This window comes from Bactrocera dorsalis, chromosome 4 (genome assembly GCF_023373825.1).
Source record: "Bactrocera dorsalis isolate Fly_Bdor chromosome 4, ASM2337382v1, whole genome shotgun sequence".
NCBI classification, from domain to species: Eukaryota; Metazoa; Arthropoda; class Insecta; order Diptera; family Tephritidae; genus Bactrocera; species Bactrocera dorsalis.
In genome coordinates, this window is record NC_064306.1 from 5,217,723 (window position 1) to 5,240,085 (window position 22,363).

A 22,363-nucleotide genomic window follows, 5' to 3' on the forward strand; every position below is an offset into this window, starting at 1 on the left:
TTTAATACATTATCTGAAAATATTTTTACAAAATATATTCTTTTATAATTTTTCCAGAAAATATTTTTTTTGGAATTTTACAAAAATAGTTTTTCAAACATTTCTGAAACTTTTTTAAAACTTCAATTTTCACTACAATGTACGAATAAAATTTTTTTGCAAAAAAAAAATCATCAAAGTATTTTTTAAAACTTTTACTTACAAATTTCATTATTTTTCCTTTTGTTTTATTTTGACCGCAGAAAGCCACATTTTTTTTAATTTTTATATTTATGTACATATATCCCAAAAATTTTGCCTCAAATTTAAAATTTTTTAAATTTCGTAAAATTTAAAATCGTTAAAGTCTGATGATATTCAGTGCTGTTTACCTAAACAGCAGCAGCAACAATAAAATTTTCCCAAATAAAGTCTATAGCGGAATATGCAAAAGTGCCAAAACTGTCAAATATTTTGGTGAAAATTCCAATAAAATGTTGCGGTTACATAGAAATTCGTAGATTAAATAAATTCACGGCGAGCAGCAAAAAAATTGTCAGAAAAAATGCAACAAATTTTCATTAATCATAAGCAAATAATAAACACAAACAAAGGCTAGACTGAGCGCCTAAAAGCAGCGCAAAAACATAATATTCATAATATATTGACTATACAGTGAATTTTCTATATATTTTTATTTTTTTTTGATTTTTTTGTATGTGTTAAATGCAAATTTTTTTAGAATTCAAATTTTGTCGCCTGGTTTTTAGTGTAAATTTTAATTAAATTATGCATTGCGCATTTCAGATTGCATTTATTTTATAATAACAGGAAATATATTTTTTTTTTTGAACGAAATTTTATTATTTGTACAAAAATTCAATATTTTCGTACTTTTGATTTTATTAAATTTTTTTTCATTTTTTTTTATTTTTACTTTATTTATTGCATTTTCATTTTTTTTTATTTTTTCCATTCCGTTTTCCTATTTTTTTTCTATTTTTTTTTCTATTTTTTTGAAATTTATGCGCCCGCCATTCATTTCGATAACAATAATACAGTAATTAAATAATTAACAAATTTGCACAGCACAACAAAAGCGCAATTGTGCGCACAATATACCGTTAGCCACAAAACAAAGTCCATTTTAACCGAAAAAACGCCCAACAACAGCAAATGTAATTAAGAATTAACGCGCAAATTTCGCATTACTTTGTTATTATTATTGTTTTTTTTTCGCATTTCCACGCGCTTTTATTACTTACACAAATCCATTATGGCTTACATAATTAAATGTCAATAAATATTCAATTACATTGTGTATGGAAATTATATTTACAGACCGTTACAATGTAAGCGCAACGAATTGCATAATTTAATTTATAAATATTTATGCAAGAAATTGAGAAAAAACATCAATAATTGCATCAAAGCAAACAAATTGAGGAAGGAGAGCGAGAGGGAGAGAGTGAGAGAGAGAAGGAAAAAAAAACTGGAGTGAGTGTACTCCTAATATGTAATTCTACAATTATTGTAAGAAACAGCTGAAAAATATTGATCGATTTTTCTTCACACACCCATAAATACTTCGCACTCAAGCATACTTTTGAGCGCCATTCATTCATTGCTTCATTTCCGTCCATCATAAACTGAACTCAGAACAAAAGACTTTCGACAGCTGCTGCTTACCGAAAATAAAATGTCATAGAATAGAAGATGAATGTCGAAAAAGCTTATCAAATATTCACAAACACTCAAGCAAATCATAGTCATCTATATATTCACACCCCAAGAATAGGTAGGCATTTCACATAGATGAGTAAATACTGAGTGTAAACAGGTGCTCCGAAAAATATGCAAAGCTTATTGTTGAGGCATTAGTAATAGGCTTATAAAAATAAATTATAATTTCGAATGCCAAATGAAATGTGTAGTATTTTGATAACAACAGGAGGGGAGGAAAGATAAAGAGTGTAGGCGGTGGGCAATGGAAAGTTTGAATTTTGTGAAGACAGTGAAAAAGTGTATAGCTTAACATTGTCTGTGAAGCTTGAAAGAAATAGCTTCATTTCCAGGTATGGACAGTTAAAGGCTTTGGAAGGGAATATAATATATAGAAACTCTCAACTAAAGTCGTCCAAATAAAACGAATAATCTTTACAGCACTTCAGAACCCAACTACACCCGTCCAAACGTTTTGTGTAGTTCAATAGATTTTCCCAGATTACAAAACTCTGCAGTATCAGAAGCTAAGACCACACTGGATCTCATGCAATCAATTCCAGTACAACTTCCTTTAAAAACTCGGTGGATCACTCGATTCTTGCTACATAAATATTTGTGAGAGACTCCCCCGCCAACTGATTGAATATAGCATACCGAGCTATATCGAGCTCTAAGTGCTGAGCTGCAAACTTGGTTCTGATGAACTTATTCAAAATAAATCAACTTAGAAGAGTTCTAGAGGTCCCAGTATCTTAATTCATTAAACTTTTCGTAATGCGCTCGCCGTTTAACCTGAGTTATACTTACTTTCCAACCATCAGTGCTCCAGCAAATTTAATTTTTGAGCTTTAGTGTACATACCCACAAGAGCTATGGGAACTCTTGCCTTCTAACTCTTGTAAAGACATTACCAAAGTGTCCGATCTCGACTCGATTCAAACTTTTCCCGACCTGCAATGTTCAGTAATCTTCCATCTGTATATAGACCTCGATTATTCCAACTTTTCCCGATATACAATACTTGAAAAATTTTCTTTTTGGAGTCAATTCCACATTCCCACAAGATTTCACGCACCTCTTGCTCCCGAATACTTAAGAATACAATACTAAAACCTCCAGCGAACTCAAAAGGTCCTCGACAGTCATCCGTCTGTATGTCGACCTCGACTGTTCCAACTTTACCAGCCGCCATTCACACCTAAGCTATAAACAACCGACTTCGTGGCGCAGTAACCCAGTTTATATGTAAATTAGATTGCCAAGAGAAAGGCTACAACTGATGTGGCAAACAACAAAAAATAATTGCTATCAAAAGTGAGCCAAAAAACTGGCACACAAGTAAACAACTTTAACCTCACAAACAGTAGAAAGACGCTGAAAGGTGAAAGCTGAGGCGACACGGTAAGAAATCTATGTTTTGGTTATATACAGACACACGTACAAAGAGCATATTGAGGACAACAATTTTAAGTGGCAAATTCAAACGACAAAACATCAAGTGTGAGGCGGTTGGGCGTGGACAAAAATCAGGAATGGAGCCTCAAACAGCAAGCAAGCAATGAAGTAGCTTGCGACCCCAAGCAAAACAAAATTTGGTGCTAGGCATATTACGAAAATAGTACTAATCCACTTCGTTTTCAAAATTCTAATAGCATTGAAATCATGAGCTACTCAATGAGCTTGAATGGCATTTCCTGCTGCTGAGCGTAGGCACTTGCCGTTTGTTCGCTGTTTGTGTCAGCGCGCTTAAGCGCCATTAACCTGTGCTCATAAAGGAAATGTCTTTTGCTGCCTTTTTCTGATTTTTTTCCGGCCCGCTCTCCTCATGTTCTCCTCATATTCCATCAATTAATCACAGAAGTGCTTTGCATGCGCGCGACGTCTGTCTATGCCAGTCTTTCGCTACAGCTGGCCGTCGAACTAGGCAGCTAGCTGTCTTCTGTTATGCCTCCATCCGTTTATGCGTCCACCTAAGAGCCATAACCGTCTGCTCGCGGCAGTTTTACATACTTTGCGGCCACTCCCAGTCACAATTGCAGCCAGTTTGGCTCCGTTTTTTTTTTTTGGCGCGCATAGAACCACTTGTCTCGCCTACGTTTTGTTTATACAGTCCAGCCAGTCGTTCGCCTATTTAGCTATTTCGCTGTTTGTCGTCTTAAAGCTCACGAGCACTCAATGTGTGCAATCATTTTTCGCTGCTTCTACCTTTTAATCGCTTTCTGCGACTCTTTGCCGTGTCGGCTCACCCACACCTCCAGCTCCACTTGAGTTTTCTTCCACCGAAAAAAATGCTTGAGTAGCTGGCTGTATGTGCTTTCAAGTGCATGCCCACCTCTTGTCTGCCATTTCTCTCACCCTCGTCCTAAATACGGGTTTCGTTCTGCTTTAGCCTCACTCGCTGTTATTCTAACTTTGTTGTGCAGATGTGTGCGTTGCTATGCTCCTGTCTCTGGCATGTTTATCGTTATTGTTATTGTAGTGCCCATTGTAGGTGTGTCATCTCAGTGCCTTTAAGTGCATTTTTAGTTGGCTTGCAATGGCTGTGACACACGGCAGCTAGTTTATTCATATACATATCTATATATACATATATACATATGTACGTATATGTGTATACAGAATTGATAGATATAGATCCATATAGAATATTAAAGTTTTCAATTTTTCGAGTTTTTCTTGACTTTTCGTCTACAATTATACTTGACATTTTAATTTATATGCTAAGCAAAGCACCTAGAAGTAGACTTTAAAATTTTAAAATACATGTTTAAAGCACTTTTTCGTATATATTTTCAAGTATTTACTAATAAGGAATACTAAATAATAACATTTTTATATATTACAATAAAAAAAAATATTTTTAAATTAAAAAATCTAGAATTAGGCTTCATCGCTGAACAAAATTTCAGTGATCTTGGAACTTTTCAAGAGCCCATAGAACGAAGCGATGTCGCTTGGGAAGGTCGAGTGGCTTTACATAGGTCTTACACAAGAAGTGTTGCTAACGCTTTCAGTTTAAGATATCGACGTTTCATACGTCAGTTCGAATAGCGGCATGCCGAATCGACTTTCCACAGTATTCCTGTGCGTTCTCAGCTACAGCTGCTCTATTTTAATAATGAATGCAGGATTTCAAGTTGGGTGATGGTGTTGCTAATAATACAATCTTCTAATTATGGACATTACGCCTAAAAATATGCTAATATTTAACCAGAAACGATTTTTCGCATACGACATCTACTCCCTGCTCATATTATTTTCATAAATTTTTCCTTTCAGTTTTCCATACAGTTATGTATGTATGTATAGGCTAATGTATCTATAAATATGTATGTATATTGTATATTACCCACTATCCTTTACCCAAATATCCCAGAAAAAACCATCACGATTTGACGCCACCTAGCGGCCGTGAGCTGCAATATCTTTCCACATATTCAATATGAGGTATTTTTCGCGACATCAAGGGAAGTTCCTTGGTGAATTACGAATTCCAACATTAGGGAAATTTAATAAGGTTGTAGTGTTTGCTAAATTTCCCCATAAATAAAACCAGTGTTTTCTTGTATTAATCCGTATGGAATTAATGCAAAGATATATTTTGACATACAAATTATTGAAGAAAAATATGTATAAACCATTTTTGTTTTCAGAAAAAAAAATTAAATAAAAAATTTTACTTCTACCATTTTTTTATTTGTATTTATTTTTAATACTAATATCTAAATTTTATTTTGCTTTATTTTTATTTTCTTAATGTTTTTCGATTTTTATTTTTAAAATTTTTATTGTTATTTTTGTTTTTAAGTAATTAAAAATTAAATTTTTAAATGCGGAAAAAAATTTCGAAAAAAAAATTTCGAAAAAAAAATTTGAAATAAATTTAGAAATAAATTTTTTTTATTATAGATTTAGAAAAATTTCGAAAAAAAAATTTGAAATAAATTTAGAAAAAAAAATTTGAAAAAAAAAATTGAAATAAATTTGAAATAAATTTTTTTTATTATAGATTTAGAAAAATTTCGAAAAAAAAATTTGAAATAAAAAAAAAATTTGAAATAAATTTGAAATAAATTTTTTTTTTTATTTTAGATTTTAGATTTAGTTTTTAATTTTATTATATTTTATTGAAATAAATTTGAAATAAATTTTTTTTTTTATTTTAGATTTTAGATTTAGTTTTTAATTTTATTATTTTTATTTTTAAAATTTTTATTTTTTTCTATTTAAATTTTTATAATTTTTTATTTCGCTTCTTTCATATTTTTAATTTTCTTTTTCATTATAATAATTCGTAATTACCTTTTCTAATAATATAAAATTTTTAAATAATTTAATTAATTTTTTTTAATATTAACCAATTTTTTATTTTTATTTTTTTTAATTTTATTTAATTTAGTTTTTTTAATTCACTTCTTTTAATTTGTATTAATTTTTTTTAATTTTTTAACTATTTTTTTAATGTGTGTAATGTTTTAATGCTCCCCAAGTCTAAACAAACAGTTTTTATGGCATATATTCTATTAAACACATTAACCCTCGAAATTCTGCTCTACCTTCCAAATTAAATATTTCACTTTTACAACAACAACTTCGCTTAAAAAATCCATAAATTAACTTCGCATAATACGAAAAAGAATTCTTTATAAATCCATTCATATGTGAAAGATTTTTCAACAATCTTTATTGCATACTTTTCAGCGGCACTTTATTACATGCGTGGTACACCCACATATTTTTACGAGCACATAACAGCAACCCCAGCTTCTGTGAAGCGCTTTGCGCAAGCTAGGAAAAAATCAAATGCCACTTATCTAATTCCACATCATTTGACTTTTATTATGGAAACTTTTGCTAACCCGACTCTATGGTTTTTATTATATTTGCAGTTATCCGAGTTGGAGCAGCGCGTCGTTGAGGCGGAAGAACGTGCTGAAGAAGCGGAAGATAAGGTAAGTGAAAAGTGCAGCAGTTACTTTAATGAAATATTTGAAGCTAGAAAAAAATATTTTAAGCTAAGAAAAAAAAGTAGGATTTTCCTTACAACCAAATTTCAACCACCACTTTTTGCTCCACTGCACCTGAAAGTATGCCTCACTACAACTTGTTATGGAAAACAAGCCACTTCAGTACAATCTATTTGTATCAAATACTTAACAATTGTGGCTACATGCTGTTAATCTACTTTTAGGGTGACTTTATGTTTCTAAATCTTCGCATATTCTCTGCTGAAACCGCAACAATATAAATCACTTTAAGCATTTGCCGAATTTTACATAAATTTGTACATCTTCTAACAAACATTTCACTTTCACTCCGGGTGGTGAGCCGCCAAAAAAATATGCGGCCACGTGCCTGAGTGTATGCTACGGATTTGTACTTTGTCATTAGTAAATACTTGAAGCTTTCAAGCGATCACAACAGCGTGAAAGAGTAAAGGGTTTGAGGGTTTTTGGAGTGGCGTATCAAATTTAAAAAAATCGTTATATGAAATATGTACAAGAAATTGTGGAGTTTGGTATATTTGAACCAAAATTATAATTTGAAATTTTTTTTTTTAATATTTTATTTGAAGTGGATTTAACTTTCACTAAATTTCCACAAAATAAAAAAAATATTAATTTAAAGCCTCTTTGTTTCATTTTATGAGTAACTTATGATTTTGCAAAAAAAAAATGTATTTAAAGTTTTCGATTTTTTTCTTTAATACTGATAAAATTTTCAAAAAATTTTTTTTTTAATATTTACTTAAAATTTTCATTTTTTTTAATTTCAAAAAACTGATTTTTTTTAATTTCAAAAAATTCAAAATTTTTTTTTTCAAAAATTTTTTTAATTTTTAAAATTTCAAATAATTCAATTTTTTTTTTAATTTCAACAAATTCAAATTTTTTTAAATTTCAAAAGATTCAAAATATTTTTTTAATTTTTTAATTTTTTAATTTTTAAAATTTCAAATTTTAATACTTTTTAAAAATATTCAAATTTATGAATTAGAAAACATTATTTGTTTAAAATATTCAAAATTTACTTTTTTTTTAATTTGAAAATTTATTTTAAAACTTTGTAAGAAATAAAAATATTCAAACACATTTATAGTCGCATTATAGAAATATTCAAAAAATTCAATAATTTTTTTTTTCAATTTTTTTTTTTGATCTTTCAATACATTTTAAAATTTGTTGAAAAAATATTTTTATTGAATTATCAATTTAAAATCTCACTTGATTTTCACAAACTTAAGAAAATTGTTACTTTACAGTTTTTTGTTTCCGCCTTAGTTTTAAAAATTTTTTGTCAAAATTTTCATAAGAGTGTGAAATGTTTATAAATTTTTTTTGTTTTTTTCGAAAAAGTACAACAAAACTAATTATTTTGATTTTTTTAATTTAAATATTTTTAATTTTAGAGTTTTTTAAAATATTTTATTTTTTTTTTTTTTTGATTATTTTTTGTAGCTTTTTATAATAATTAATAATTTTATTTTATGATTTTTTCTTCAAATTCTTTCTTTAATAGTATTTTATTATTCTTATTTCATAATTTTTTTAATTTTTAATTTTTTTTAATATTTTCATGTAATTTTTTCCTATTTAAAGTATGCAGTCTTACTTTTTTTTACAAAATTCTTCTAAAAAATACGCAAAATACTTCTTTGTCCTTGTTTTGGTCCTTCTGCCGCCATTTAAATTTCAATTGCCTTCTTCTCCGCAACCTTGAAGACCTTCCGCGCAGATTACTCATCGAAAATTACCCTCCAATGTCAGAGTCACTATCATTCACCACCTTCATTACCCAGCAACTACAAGCTACTTTAAATCATAATGCGAAATAATGATGAAGTTGCGTTAATAACCCTGCTCTCCTTCACTCTGCACCCGCTTTGCAGCAACAAGCCAGCAAGCAGCGTTGCAACCATAGCAATAATAAGCAGCACTGCCATCATTGCCATGAACAAGAGCGCTCTCCCACTCACACTCTTTCATTAAGCGACCACACGAGTTGCAACAACAACAACAGTAATATTAGCAAGCAACAATGACAAACAGAGGAGCTATTGCCACCAAACCTTAGCAAGGCAGCGTCAGTGCTACCTTATATTTCCGTTTTCATTTCCTCCGCTTTCACTCTCTGCACTTCCTCTTCGCTTGCTCGGCTTGCCAACGCGCAGCAACAAACAAAGTGAAAATATTATAAACAACAAAAGCATTTTGCATGCCGCAGCGAGCTGGGTTGTCTGCGCTGGGCCGAAGCTGTAATTCAGTGCTAGAGCTCGCCGCACTGCGCTCCTTTACTCTCTTCAACTCTACCGAACCATTAGCGCACCGGAAATACGCATTAAATGCAAAATGACTGCTTGTGTATGGAATTGTGTGTATATGTGTAGGTATAGCTGTGGCAAGTGCTTGTCGAAAGAGCTCTCTGCTAGCTGGTGTATGTTGTACCTCGTACTACCAACGCTACGGTTATGCTGCTGCATAATATACAGAGATTTACTGAAGTTTTCTGCCAGCATTGTTGTTATTTTTGTTCTTGTCCTTGTTGTTTTTGTTACTGTTATGGCAGCCGTTGTAACGTTGTAATGTCAGCATTCCCCCTGGCGGTCTCAACCAACCAACCAAGCATAACCACCAACATATCCTTGCCACACACGCCCCCCGACCCGCCCCTCGCGCCATAAAAGCGCACAAACCATTAGCGACAATGCTTTTTGCTCGCCTGCTAATGCCTGTAGCACGCCAGGCAGGTGGGCGGGGGTGTATGTATTTGCGCCGCGCGTGTGGGAACTTGCAGACAGTGGCCAACTGCAGCAACAATGCTACCGTATTAACACGTCCCGAGGGTATTTTTCATTATGCAAACAAACACCGTTTACAGGCGCATCTCACAGCCGCACCACGACAACAACAACAAATCATAAACTTCGTGTGTTTTCGTGCTGGCGGTGTCTTAAATCATGCAAATATGTAACGGTATATGTGTGAGTACTGTTTTCAGTGTCCAGTCACAGGAACGGTCATTCACTTATTTATTGGCTGCCCTTCATTTATCATATGCGCCTTATAACTGCACATGGTGACTTAACACACGCCCTACCGCACTCGGTTCTCTTACCACAGACAACTCTCTGAACCAAACATTTCCCTTACACATACAAACACTTCCCTCTCTCCCCAAAAACTTCCCTCAACCGCCTAGCTGCTGCTATTTGTTCGCCCACATGCATCAACCGCCTGACTTATGCCTTCACTCTCACCCAAACCAAAGCGTTGTCTTCCCTCTCTCATTTACTGCAGCAGTTGGAGCATCCCTGCTTGGCTGTGCAACAAATTGAATTTACCTTATTGCATTCATTAAAGTATTTAAGAATTAAATGCAAATACTCTTGTAGCCACAAGGGAATAAACAAAGGCAGTATAATCTCTTATTGCCTCGAAGCATTTTGGAATTTACGGTAGTTACGTCCACTCCGTCTTACTCCGCTCAGCTAGCGGAAATAACTGCACATATTTACTCATATCGAGTGCTCTTCATATGCAGTCAGGTCGGTCACTCGCTGTTTAAGCACTAATCTCAGTCAGCATGATATGCAGTAAAATACACCCCTGAGACTTGAGATTAGCTGCATTAGAATGAAGAATTTTAATATTAGCAGGGCGAGTGTAAAATTTTGGATTGAAAAATTATTTTATGAATTTTATAAGAGACAGACATTACAAAAATTAAAAAAAAATGTAAAAAAAAAATTAAAAAAAAAATTAAAAAGGTAATAAAAAATTAAAAAAAAAACAGATGGCAACCCTATAATTTTTTTTAAATATTTTAAAATGTTTTATACGCATTTCTATCAAAATTTTTAGTGGCAAAATCGTAAAGAAATTAAAAAATATATAATACATGGCAACCCTGCTGACTTTTTTTATGATAGGTGGCATGTAAAAAATTATTTTATGAATTTTAGAACTGGTCAACATTTCTATATCATAGTCATCAAAACAATATTGTGAAATTAAAAATACAAAATTAATGGCAACCCTGTTTATTTGTATTATATTTTTAATTTATTTATTTATTTTTACTATGTTATATTAGCATTTTAAAAAAATTTAATTTGCAAAATCGTAAAAAAAATTTAAATTTATAATAGGACCTTTTTTTTTCTTTTCTAATATTCTATTATTTTTTACTATGTTATATTAGCATTTTTAACAAAATTTTAAATTGCAAAATCGTTTAAAAAAATTTTAATTTATAATACATGGCAACCTTGCTGAATATTTTTTCTTTTAATCTATGATAACTACTTTTAATATACATATATAGTTGTAATAAAAATTATAAAAAAAATTTTACGAAAATTTAAAAGAATTTCACTTGAAAATTGTGTGGCTGCTAACTAATTTATTTTACTATTTATAAAAATTAAAAGAAATTAAAAAAAATCGGTAAAAACTTTAAACGGTTTGAATATTATATTTTAAAGGGTATATGTAAATAGTTATGAAGTTGCCAGAAGAAGTTTTTTATTTTTTTTATTAATAATCAAAAATATTAAATTATAAATAAATTTAAAAAATATTAGTATTTTTATTATAATAATTAAATGAAATTTTCTTTACATATGGCAGCCCTATTTTAGCTTTTTCTGTAAATAGCAAAACAAAATATATGGCATCTCTGCTAACTAATTTTAATATTTAGTAAACATTATAAGAAATTAAAAAAAAATTCTAAATGTATATGGCAACCCTATATAAAAGTTGAAATTTTTTTATTTTTACCAATTTATTTTTTTATAACTTTTTACATTTTAAATGCTACTTCAATATGCAGATTAAATCAGTTTCGTAAAATTTTAACAAAAGTTGGCAACTCTATAAATTATGTGGCTTCATCTAAGCAAGTATTTCAGCAAATCAAGCATACACTCAGGCGCTCAAATGCGTTAAAGTTCGAAATTTATAAATTATTTTCATGGAATTTTATTTAAAGGTGGCAACATCATAAATAAAGCTTCCATTTTTCTAGAATTGAAACACAATATGCAGGCACTCAAGCGTTTTTTTTTTTCTATAAAAATCAAAATTTATATTTTTTTGCAGTTTGCATACAAGCTGGCAACTCTATTCATATTTCCAATTTCATTTTTTCTCAGCGTGGTTAATTTTTCAACTATTTTATTCGAAAAAAGTATTTTATTAACCTCAAGAAATTCAAAGGAAGTTACATTTTTTTCTATAATCCCATCACCACTTACTCTCCTTCTCCCTCATTTAAATCTACATACTATAAAAATTCATTAAATTGCAAATTCTACTTTGCCATACCCAAAATACACACATAATTAATTATTTTCATTTTCTACTGTCGCCTTGGTTACTCTCCCACTTGATTGACTGGCTGTCTGAATTGTTGCATACTTTTCTGAGTAAGCCGTGATACTTTATTGCTGTAAGCTATGAACGATGTCTCTTTGATCTAACGGTTGTCAAAATTTGTTGGTGTATTTACTAAAGCAACGGAACAACCTTAAGCTGCTTATGTTTATGTATATATTTATATATGTATATGTATATAAGACTCCTTGGCATATCGCGTATTCTTAATTAGTTCGAAGGTTCATTAAATTCTTCTTGTTTTCTTCTTAAAAGAATTTTTTTCTTAAAAGAATCCCGCACAAAGTCATTGTACTGTTAAGAGACCATTTTTATAATTGCCTGTTGCGCTCACACTTCAAACTTTCTTCACGATTGCTTCGAGTTAGTTTTGTTGTCCTCAAGCAAATAGCCGTTACCTGTCTTACGGTCGCATCATTTGCTCGTGTATAATTGCGCTTCGTATCTTCACAGTGGCCTTCGTTGTATTTTTTCATTGTAAGATCTCATTTTCCTTTCATCTCTCTTGCTTTTTATTTTAGTTTTTGCATTTTTTCTTGTCTAATTATGCCATTTCCTTGTTAGCCAAGAATTCTTTCGATTTTCTTCGACATTTTTTTCCTATTTGAATTGTTCGCTTTATTTCCGTTACTTGCAATTTCTTTCATATTTTTATTTCCCTTTTCGTTCAACTTCACCTTCCCATTTCCAATAGTTTTCGCTTTTAATCCTGCGTAATTGCTTCTCTTTTATTGTTTCTCATTTTTTACATTGCATATCTTGAAGTCATTAAGGTTTTTTGACATTTTTCTTTTACTCCCTACTTTTCTTAAAATGAGTTTCTACGTTTTTTTATTTTTTTTCTTTATATCTTTTTTTCATATTTTTAATGCGTCTTTTTGTTCTATCTTTGCTGCCGGGCATCATTATACTTTACAAAGCACTGCTTTACTCAGACACCGTTAATTTTGCGAGTAATTTAAATGATCTCCATAATGCGTTGGCAATTTCTGAAATACTGTTTCGACATGTTTTGTGAAACATAAGCTTAACTTTACTAGTGAGCGAACTCAAAGGTTCAAAGGATTACATTTACGGAAAACTGAAGGCTCCAAGCTCGAAGAGGGCATATATAGCCTCATATCAGTAAAAGATTTCTCTTAAATCCGTGGGTAATTGAATATCCAAGTATACTAATTGTATACTTGACTTTCTTGAACTTGGAGTTGAATTCGAAAGCAGCTCGAAATGATTGTTATAGAGTTAAATTTTTTCAACCAATCATTAAGTATCAAAGTCTAAAATAATATCCTTACGCTCAACAAAAGCTCGCGCATTATATAAAAGACTTTCAAACCAGATTAAGAACGCACAGGCTTGATAAACTTTAACTAAAAAACCTAATTTAAGCTACTCGAAAGACGCGGTAGAACTTCTGATATTTACTTGAATGACAAGATGTTGCTTTAGTTTACTTCACATTTTTGGATTGGAGCGGCTTTCTTATCAAGAGCATCCACTCGAACTGTATAAACTCCTCCAAAATATTCCTCTCCCTCCTATAATATTGAAGCGTACCCTACCATGAACCAATAGGCTCCACGCATAGTCTAAAATTCGTTTCGATTTCACTCTTTGTAATTCCTCTTGCCACACTGAAAGCTACACCACACTGAAATCTCTACCGTCTGAAATGATACGCTTTCTATCATACCCCTTTCTCCCCCACCAAATCGTTTCACCATACTTTACAAACTTTTCGTTTTCGCTTTCCTCGACATTAGCTTTGCATTGCCTTAGCAAATTTCACACGCTTACAACTTTCCTCGTCATTTTCCATGCATTTGTATGGTCGATTTGTTGGTAAGTGTTTTCGCAACTTCTGACAGCTTTTGTGAGCCACTTTAGAAAGCGCCTCAAGTCATTACAACTCTCGATGACTACAACATTTTACAAAATAGCGAACTTCACTAAAATGTGCGACGCGGCAAAGTTGCTGGCATTAGCAGCTGATACTTTGTTGTCTCAAGTGATGACTCTCGGTGTGGATGGCGGTTGAAGGAATGACGGTGGTGGAGAAGGGTTCAAAGGCTTTAATCGCTGGAGTTATGAATAGTTACTTAGATTTTTAGTATCGTTTCATATTATATTAAATTTTCACAGTACACAAAGCCTAGAGATATTACCAAGAAGTCTACGAAATGTTAGAAGCTTTGCTTAGAAAAATGTTGTTTTCATTTCACATAGTCCAAGAAGTTTTCTGCCAAGACTTAAAACTCCGTCCTCCAGAATCAGAAACAATGACAAATCCAAAACGAAAAGTCCTTGCCGTCATATTTTATTGTAAATAACCAGAAGGCGGTACTCGGTTCATTAAGACGGAGTTTGTTGAGCTTTGAACACATAACCTCAAGACACACGACTTCCAGGAAACTCCTTAAATATTTAAACTTGCTGTCAAATATTATTCACAATGGCAATACCGGTTTAACACACTTCCAGTTGCCTGAGAAAATGTCCCTTTTTGTTACGTGGACTTGCTCCTTATAAATTAGGGGTGACACTTAACTCCTTTTTTATATATTTGAACTTATAATCCACAAGAGCGCACAACATGTGGGACTCTCACACAAAATCTCAATTCAGACACTCAAATGTCAATTGTATTAGACGTTTTTGGGGTTGAATTTCACACAAACAGCCGTAGAATAAGGGAAGCATAAGTATTAGCATAACAAGGAATAAGCAAAGTATTGAAAGTTGAGTTAATAGTTGAGGCGAAAACAGTTAAGAACCGTGGATGCAAGAGAATGCAATAAATTTTATAAAGTTTACTTTGGAAAACAACACTAACCACCATATGAACATATGAAACAGCTGTGTTGAAAAATCATGGTAGAGGTGAATAAAATATTCGCTCTGAAGGAAGAAGTGTGAAGAAAATTTAGAGAAAAAAGCGTGATAGCAATTGCAATTGACACGCAAAGCAAGCAGAGCGGAAGAAGTGTAGTGACTGCTTGTCTGCTTGCAAGGATTTGATGGTGGTGGACTCAAAGCATAGCAATTGGCTTGTATACGTAACTAAAATAACACTGCTGAGAAGTGAACAGTGGTTGGGAGGTGGTGGAATTTGTACACATATTCTTTGATTTAATAATACCCATTTTTGTTATTGCTGAAGGTACAAAGAAAGAGTACCGCATAAAAAATTTGCGGGGCAATAACAAATGGCATGACATTAAATAAAAAATTTACAAGAAATTTATAATTTCCTGTTATATTTGACATTTCTTTGTAAATTTTTTATATATTATCGGTCTAATGCATATTAAAAGCAATTTTTATATTATAAAAGTGATAATACAAAAATATGGTATGACATATAAAATGATAGGATATATTCAAAAATACCTTATTTTGCAATGAAACATATTTATCAAGCACGAAAAACACTACTTCACAAAGCCATCAAAAATGGTATGACATGAAAAATGTTATGGCATATAAAATGTTATGACATATTCAAAAAAAATACTTTATTTCGCAATAAAACATATTTATTAAGCCCGAAAAATACTACTTCACTAAATACATCAAAAATTGTATGACATAAAAAATGGCATGGCATATAAAATAGTATGACATATTTAAAAAAATACTTTATTTCGTAATGAAACATATTTATCAAGCCCGTGCTACTTCACTAAAGCCATTAAAATTGGTATACCATTAAAATGAACTAGGCATAATTTTTGGCGGAACAAACTGAACTGGTTTAGATATTATTGACTGAAAATATGATTAAATGAGAAATGTCAGAAAAATCAACAAACAAATTTTTAAAATAATAAATTTAATTATAATTTTATTTTATTTTACAAAAAAGAATTGGGTATTTACTTAGGATTCCTTGAAAGTTTCTGTAGGAACTTAAATTTTTTTCCCACCAAAAATTTTGTACTACATTCAAACTAAACTGACACACTGTGCTCTCCGCTCATTTGCGCTCCGTCGTTACGCTTTTTTACGCTCATATGTGGCATATGAATTTAAATAACAAACAACAACACCAATATAATGTGAAGCTTGAAAGAAAGCAAAGGTGAAATACACGCAATGAGTAACTACCACAAGCAGCAGCATTGACGCTCGTTATTTTTTGCTTGCAACAGACGCCGAAGGCTCGTACTTTATCGGAGCAATGGAAGGCAGCGCAAGAGACAAATAACTATTAAATACTAAATTGCAAAGACGCGAACGTGAAAAACTCTGTGTGCGCTCGTGTTTTATAATTTTTCGTTTAATATTTTTTTGTATTAAAAATGTGCAAATTATTTATAACGGTAAACGGAAAGCGAGTTAAAATCGCATGAAATGTGCAAAAAGTGAAAAAAATGTATAAAGGTATGGCAAAAAAGGAAAAAAATCGAAGTGAACTTGTGAATGGAAGTGTGGAATTTGTATAAGTGAAAAAATGTCTACAAATAACAATAGTGAGTTTTGGCTGAGGCAGGATATGAGAAGAATAGTGGAAAAAGCTGAAAATTTGCATGAAAAAATTTTGTGTTGGCATTTTAAGGTGGAAAACAGGTTTAGCAAAACGAAAATATACGAAAAAAATAAACACAAAAATTAGAAAATTTTTGAAATTTTTTTTTGTGTTTCAGAAAATTTTATAACTGTTAAAACAGTGTAATTCAGTGTGTAAAAAATCTTAAATCGCTTAAAAATTATTAAAAATCGCGTCAAAGTTCCATAAACTTAACAAATTGAAAAGGAATTCTGCTACAAATTTAAGGCAGTCAACTGACGCACACACTCCAGCCAGCGCCAACCCACTTTCAACCCCTCAAAGTGAGCGCACAAACAAACACACATACATTTGAGCGCTACAAAGCCAGCAAACAAACAACTGACAGCACAAGAATTTCAGACAAAAGCAATAATAACAACAAACAATACACAGACTGACAGTTAGGCTGCCACTGCCTGGCCAGCGGGACCACAAAGCAATGCGAAAAGAAATAAAAAAATACGCACACAAACAAACAAACAAAGCACACGCAATGCAATGGTTGAGAGCAAACTCCGAGGAGGAAAACAAAGCAGAAGAATAAGTGCATGCAGTCGCGAGAGCCAGCAAGTGCAGGCAGCCAGTTGAAACACAAAATGCAAATTGCAACCCTTTCAGGCACTGCAATTGCAACGCCGTGCAAAAATAAACAAAAAGGAAATAAAAATTTTATTATTTTTCGACTTCAATTTGAAATTTGACAAATTTACGTATTATCCGCTGTTGCTGTAAAGAAAACGCACATACAAAACGAAATGAAAGCAAATCACATAAATTTGCCAGGCAGCAATGCACTGACCGCACTGACACATGTCATTGACAGCTGACACATTTTGCGCTTGCAGCGCCTGTGTGTGTGTTGTTTTAGTTATTTTTCCCCTTTCGCTTACGCTATTGTTATTATTATTGTAGCTTTTTAGTTTGGCATGGCTCTATTGACTTTTCGGCTGCTGCGGCTGGTAATTGTGTCATGTTGCTGCTGGAATTTTCGGTAGAATTTTGCGTAACTCGGAAATTTATGAAAATAATTTTTAAAATAAAAGTGAATAATGAAATAAAAATAAAGTAAATTTCATAATTAATTGTAAAAAAAATTTGGAATAGTCACACGTGATTAAAATAAAACGACACTCAGAAAAAATAAATATAATAAAAAAATAAACGAAAAAATTAATAAAGAGTGAATTAACGCAACTTTTAATTGAAAAAAAAATTAAAATGAATTTGAAAAAATTATTTATTTAAAAAAATTAATGAAATTAAAATTTTTAACTGAAAAATATTGACTAAACCTTTTTTTATAAATAAAAATATGACAAATTAAATTAATAATAATTTAAATTGAGCTTAAAAGATAAAAAAATTTATAAATGAATAATAAATGTTTCAATTTAAAAAAAGTGAAAGTTAAAATTTTTGTTTTGATAAATTAAAGAAATTAAATTGAAAATCTTGAAAGTAAAAAAATTGAATTAAAAAAATTTAGAGTAAAAAAAAATTAAAATTAGTAAACAATTTCTTTGTAAATAAAATTAGTGCATAATTTTTTTAATTAACTTGATTAATATAAATAGTGTAAACTAAATTGACGTAAAATTAAAAATTAAATTAAATTAACTTCAATTTAATTAAGCTGTCATTTTTGCCAAATTAAAAAAAAATAAAATAATAAAAAATTTAAAAAAATTACTTAAAAATAACTAAATTTAATAAATCAGTAGAGAAAATGTTTTCCAAAATTAACAAAAAAAAATTATTTAATTAATAAAAAAATTATTTAATTTTACCAAATTAAAAAAAATAAAACATAATAAAAAATTAAAATGAAATAACTTAAAAATAACTAAAATTTAATAAATCAGTAGTAAAAATGATTTCCAAAATAAACAAAAAATTATTTAATTAATATCAACGTTAAATTTTTATATTTAAAAAAGCTTAATATTAATATTTAAATAAAAAATAGTTATTATAATATCTAAATTTTTTATAATTAATCAAATTAATAAAAAAATTTCAAATTTTGGAAAACATTTTTATTACTAATTAATTAAATTAAAAAAAAAAAATAAATAACTAAAAAAAAAATTGCCGAAATTTTTTTCCCCTTAAAAACTTTGTTTAATTAACTCCTTGTCACTTAATTCTAATTCATTTTTAATTTTTGTTATAATTTTAAAAAAGTTAAAGTAAAAATTTCAAACAAAATTTTTTAAAATAAATTATTGATATTAAATTTTGTGAAGTAAACAATTTGGACTAAGTCTTTTTTTATAAAAAAATTGTCTAATTAAATTATTAATATATTAAATTGAATATAAAAAAAAATTAAACAAATAATAAAAATTATAATTTAAAAAAAGTGAAAGGAATTGAATTTTTTTTTTAATAATTAAAAAATTTAATTGAAAATTTTTTAAGTAAAAACTTTAAATTAAAAAAATTTGGAGTAAAAAATTTGCTTTTAAATAAAAAAGTGACAATTTAAGGTATTAATATATTAACTCAAATGAAAAACTAAAAAAAAATTATAAATAAAAATAAGAAAATAAGAAAAAAATTATAAATAAAATTTTTTTTTTTTTAAATTGTTAATAAATATTTTTATTTTAATTTTTTAATAAAAAAAAATTTAATAAAAAATTGAAATTTCATAGCTTTGTCTAATTTTTTTAAAACAAATTTTTTCTTAAACTCTTTTATAATATTTATATATAAATTAGTTCTAAAGCAAAATTTACAACTAAAACTAAAAAAAAGTTTGGTTATTTTTAAATTTTTTGTTTGACATTAATGAGCCTTTTTAACTTTGTTTGAACTTCAAAATTTTAAAATAATTTTTAGTCAATATAAATTAATTTTCTAAATTTCTATGCAAATTTTAAAAAAATTTAGATTTTTTTTCAAATTATATAAAATATGAAATTTTTAATAAATATCGAATATTTTTAAAAATCAAGAAACAACGAAATATTGAAACGACATCATATCATCACACGAAATCAAAAAATATAGACAATCACTCGAGTAACTTATACATATGCATACATACATACATCGTTCAAAACATATCAGCCTAGTCCGACTGTCAAAGCCAGCTGACAGCTGCACAAATTGCGAGCAGCAATACATTTTATGCCATCCAAGGAATAAATGCAAAATAAGTAAGCATAAATTAATTTTTCCATTACTTTTGGTCCGCACGCCAAAAAGTAGACAACAAAATATGTGAAAACATCGCGCACGCGCTTGAACGATAAAGCTACGAAGCATTGCCAACCAGAAAGCCAATACAAACGTCAAAAGTCGATAAATGAAAACAAGAGGAGGAAGAGAGAAGAGAGAGAAGCAGCAAAAAGTGTAGACGAAACGTCAAAGTGATTAAGTGTGAGTACTCGAAAGTGCGCTAGTGAAAATTATTGAAAAAAATCACATTTTTCATAACGAAAAACGCGTCAAATGAGCGCCTAAAAATGCGCTACACGCCCCGCGTGCAAAGAATATTCGTTAACACTTCGCCGAGTTGTGTGAAAATTATAGTGAAACACGCGTGCGAAAAAATGCGTGCAACACTTGGCTGTGCATAATGAAGCCCTACAGTTAGGCGCATTCCACCGCCCCACACAAGAAAAAGCAATAACAATAGCAACAACTACAACAACGAAGATAGTAAAGCCGTGGCCACTGTGACACGAGCTAGTAGCAAACACAACAACAACAACGTAACGTAATACGAGGCAAGCAGTCAACGCGCTCAATAGCATCCACACGCACACATGCGCTCGTTGCCAAATACGTTCCACAACAACAATTGCGCTTTGTATGAACTAGAGGCATAAGAAAAAACATTTTATGAATGGACAACTACAGGAAGAAGGTGGGTGTTTGCTTTAATAGCTTCTTAGGTTTATTTTTAATTGCCGATGGCGCCTAAAAATAGGCCGCGCAACTTGAGAGATAATCAAATTGGCTAGAATTTTCAAAGCAACAACATATTTGCATAGCTTTAATAATGGTTTTGGGGGAAATGTTTGAGTTTCTGAGAAACTGTGGCAAAATAATATTCAGCGCCTTAACGTAGGCTAAATATAACTGATGTACATGTGTATTGTATTTCAAATTTACGTAATTGCAAATTTTTATACTTTCTTTGTACAGCATTAGATCGTCTAATGATGTAATACTTTTTCCTATGATAAAAATTGTCCGCCTAAAAATAGGCTGCGAAATTTTAAAAAGTCTGTCTTAATAGAAATAGTACTTCGATTAAAACATTTTTATAGATTTGCTTCAATAAATAGCTGGTATTGTAATTTTTTTTAATGCGCCCAAAGGTATGCAACAGCTTTAAATTAGTAACGCAATAACAATATTTTCTTTTTCTAACACAATTTTACGCTAGAAAATTTGGTTTTGTTAATATCACTAATCGCTTACTAACGTAATAAAAATTTTAAGCCGGAAAGTATGCAACAACATTTTTTTAATCAGATAACTACTTTTCATGTCTTCTAACACAATTTTCATACGAGGCACAGTTTGTATTCTTAGGAGTGATTAACATCTACATATATATTTTATCTTAAAGGTTATACACCTAAAAGTATGCAACAAATTTATTTTTTAACCTTAAATCCGCTTATTTCTTCACTTAAAGAGTTTTCTCTTCTAGAAGAGTTTGTTTTGTTAACAACAATCAACATTCTTATTGATACTAAAGTTGGAAGCCCAAAAATATGCAACAATTTTCAATTTAGTTTTAAATTTTTAGATGAATAACTAATTATCCTTCACCTTAATAAAGCTTTTGTAATATTATTTGAGTCACCGTTAACAGCTATACTATAATAAAGGTTATACGCCTAAAAGTATGTTCAAAATTTCAACTTTTCAACAGATTAAGCTTTTTGCTTTGAAATTTCTATGAAAATGCCACTGAGCATTATAAACTATTCTAATAATGGCTTAAATCAGCTTATAATTTTTGGAACAAGCCTAAAGGTATGCTTTGAATTTTGGGTCTTCAACGAAAATATCACCCTTTAGCTTTCTTTCGACTTTTAAAGATTCTTACAAGTGTGCAGATGCATATATGATATGCATATAAGTGTTTCGATTTTTTTTGTGGGTCTCTTGCTAAATTTTAAGTCAATTTAGAAACATTGGAAATTATTTTTGGGAGTTTTGGGAAAGTTTTATGCGACAAAGTATAAGTTTTAAAAATATTATAAACCAAGAGTAAATATGTACAAACATATTTACATATGTGTATATAACAACCTACGTATAGCAATCAACACTTCTGCCACTTTGCCACACTTTTGCGCTCAAAATGTGACAAGTCACAAATCAATTCCGAGCCATAGGATCCAAGCACACACATGCACTGAAACATATGTATATAAGGAATTCCGAGGAGAAAAATCAAGAAATGAGAACAAAAGTCATATAGAATTGTAAAATGAAAACTAATATATCATTTAAGCGTCCCACACGTAATGTGTCTGTATGTATGTACATATATGTACTCATTGAATGAAAATCAAAACTCATCTCGTACGCCAACGCTTCGCCGCGCCAACTTGCGCGATGATCTTGCTGATTGCCGGCACAAATAGCAGAGTGACTGGCGACAGACACGAAGACTAAACGCCACAGACAAACGCACTGACGCATTGGCGCGCTGCCTGTCAGATTGTCGACCGTTTGA

General features: G+C 30.5%; 1 protein-coding gene across 17 annotated transcripts in view; it reads left to right on the forward strand.

Annotated features, from left to right (window-relative positions):
- LOC105232084 (uncharacterized protein CG43867) overlaps window positions 1-22,363 on the forward strand; it is a 327,570-nt gene that overhangs the window by 250,732 nt on the left and 54,475 nt on the right. For 16 of the 17 annotated variants that reach the window (XR_007422737.1, XM_049456460.1, XM_049456458.1 and 13 more), the window contains one exon: window positions 6,594-6,656. Coding sequence is in view for 16 of the 17 variants with exons in the window: in XM_049456460.1 (XP_049312417.1) it covers window positions 6,594-6,656 (63 nt within the window). In the remaining variant the exon portion in view is untranslated. Of the gene's footprint in view, window positions 1-6,593; window positions 6,657-19,807; window positions 20,531-22,363 lie in introns of those variants that run through there. The other variant, XM_029552783.2, reaches the window with a different exon arrangement.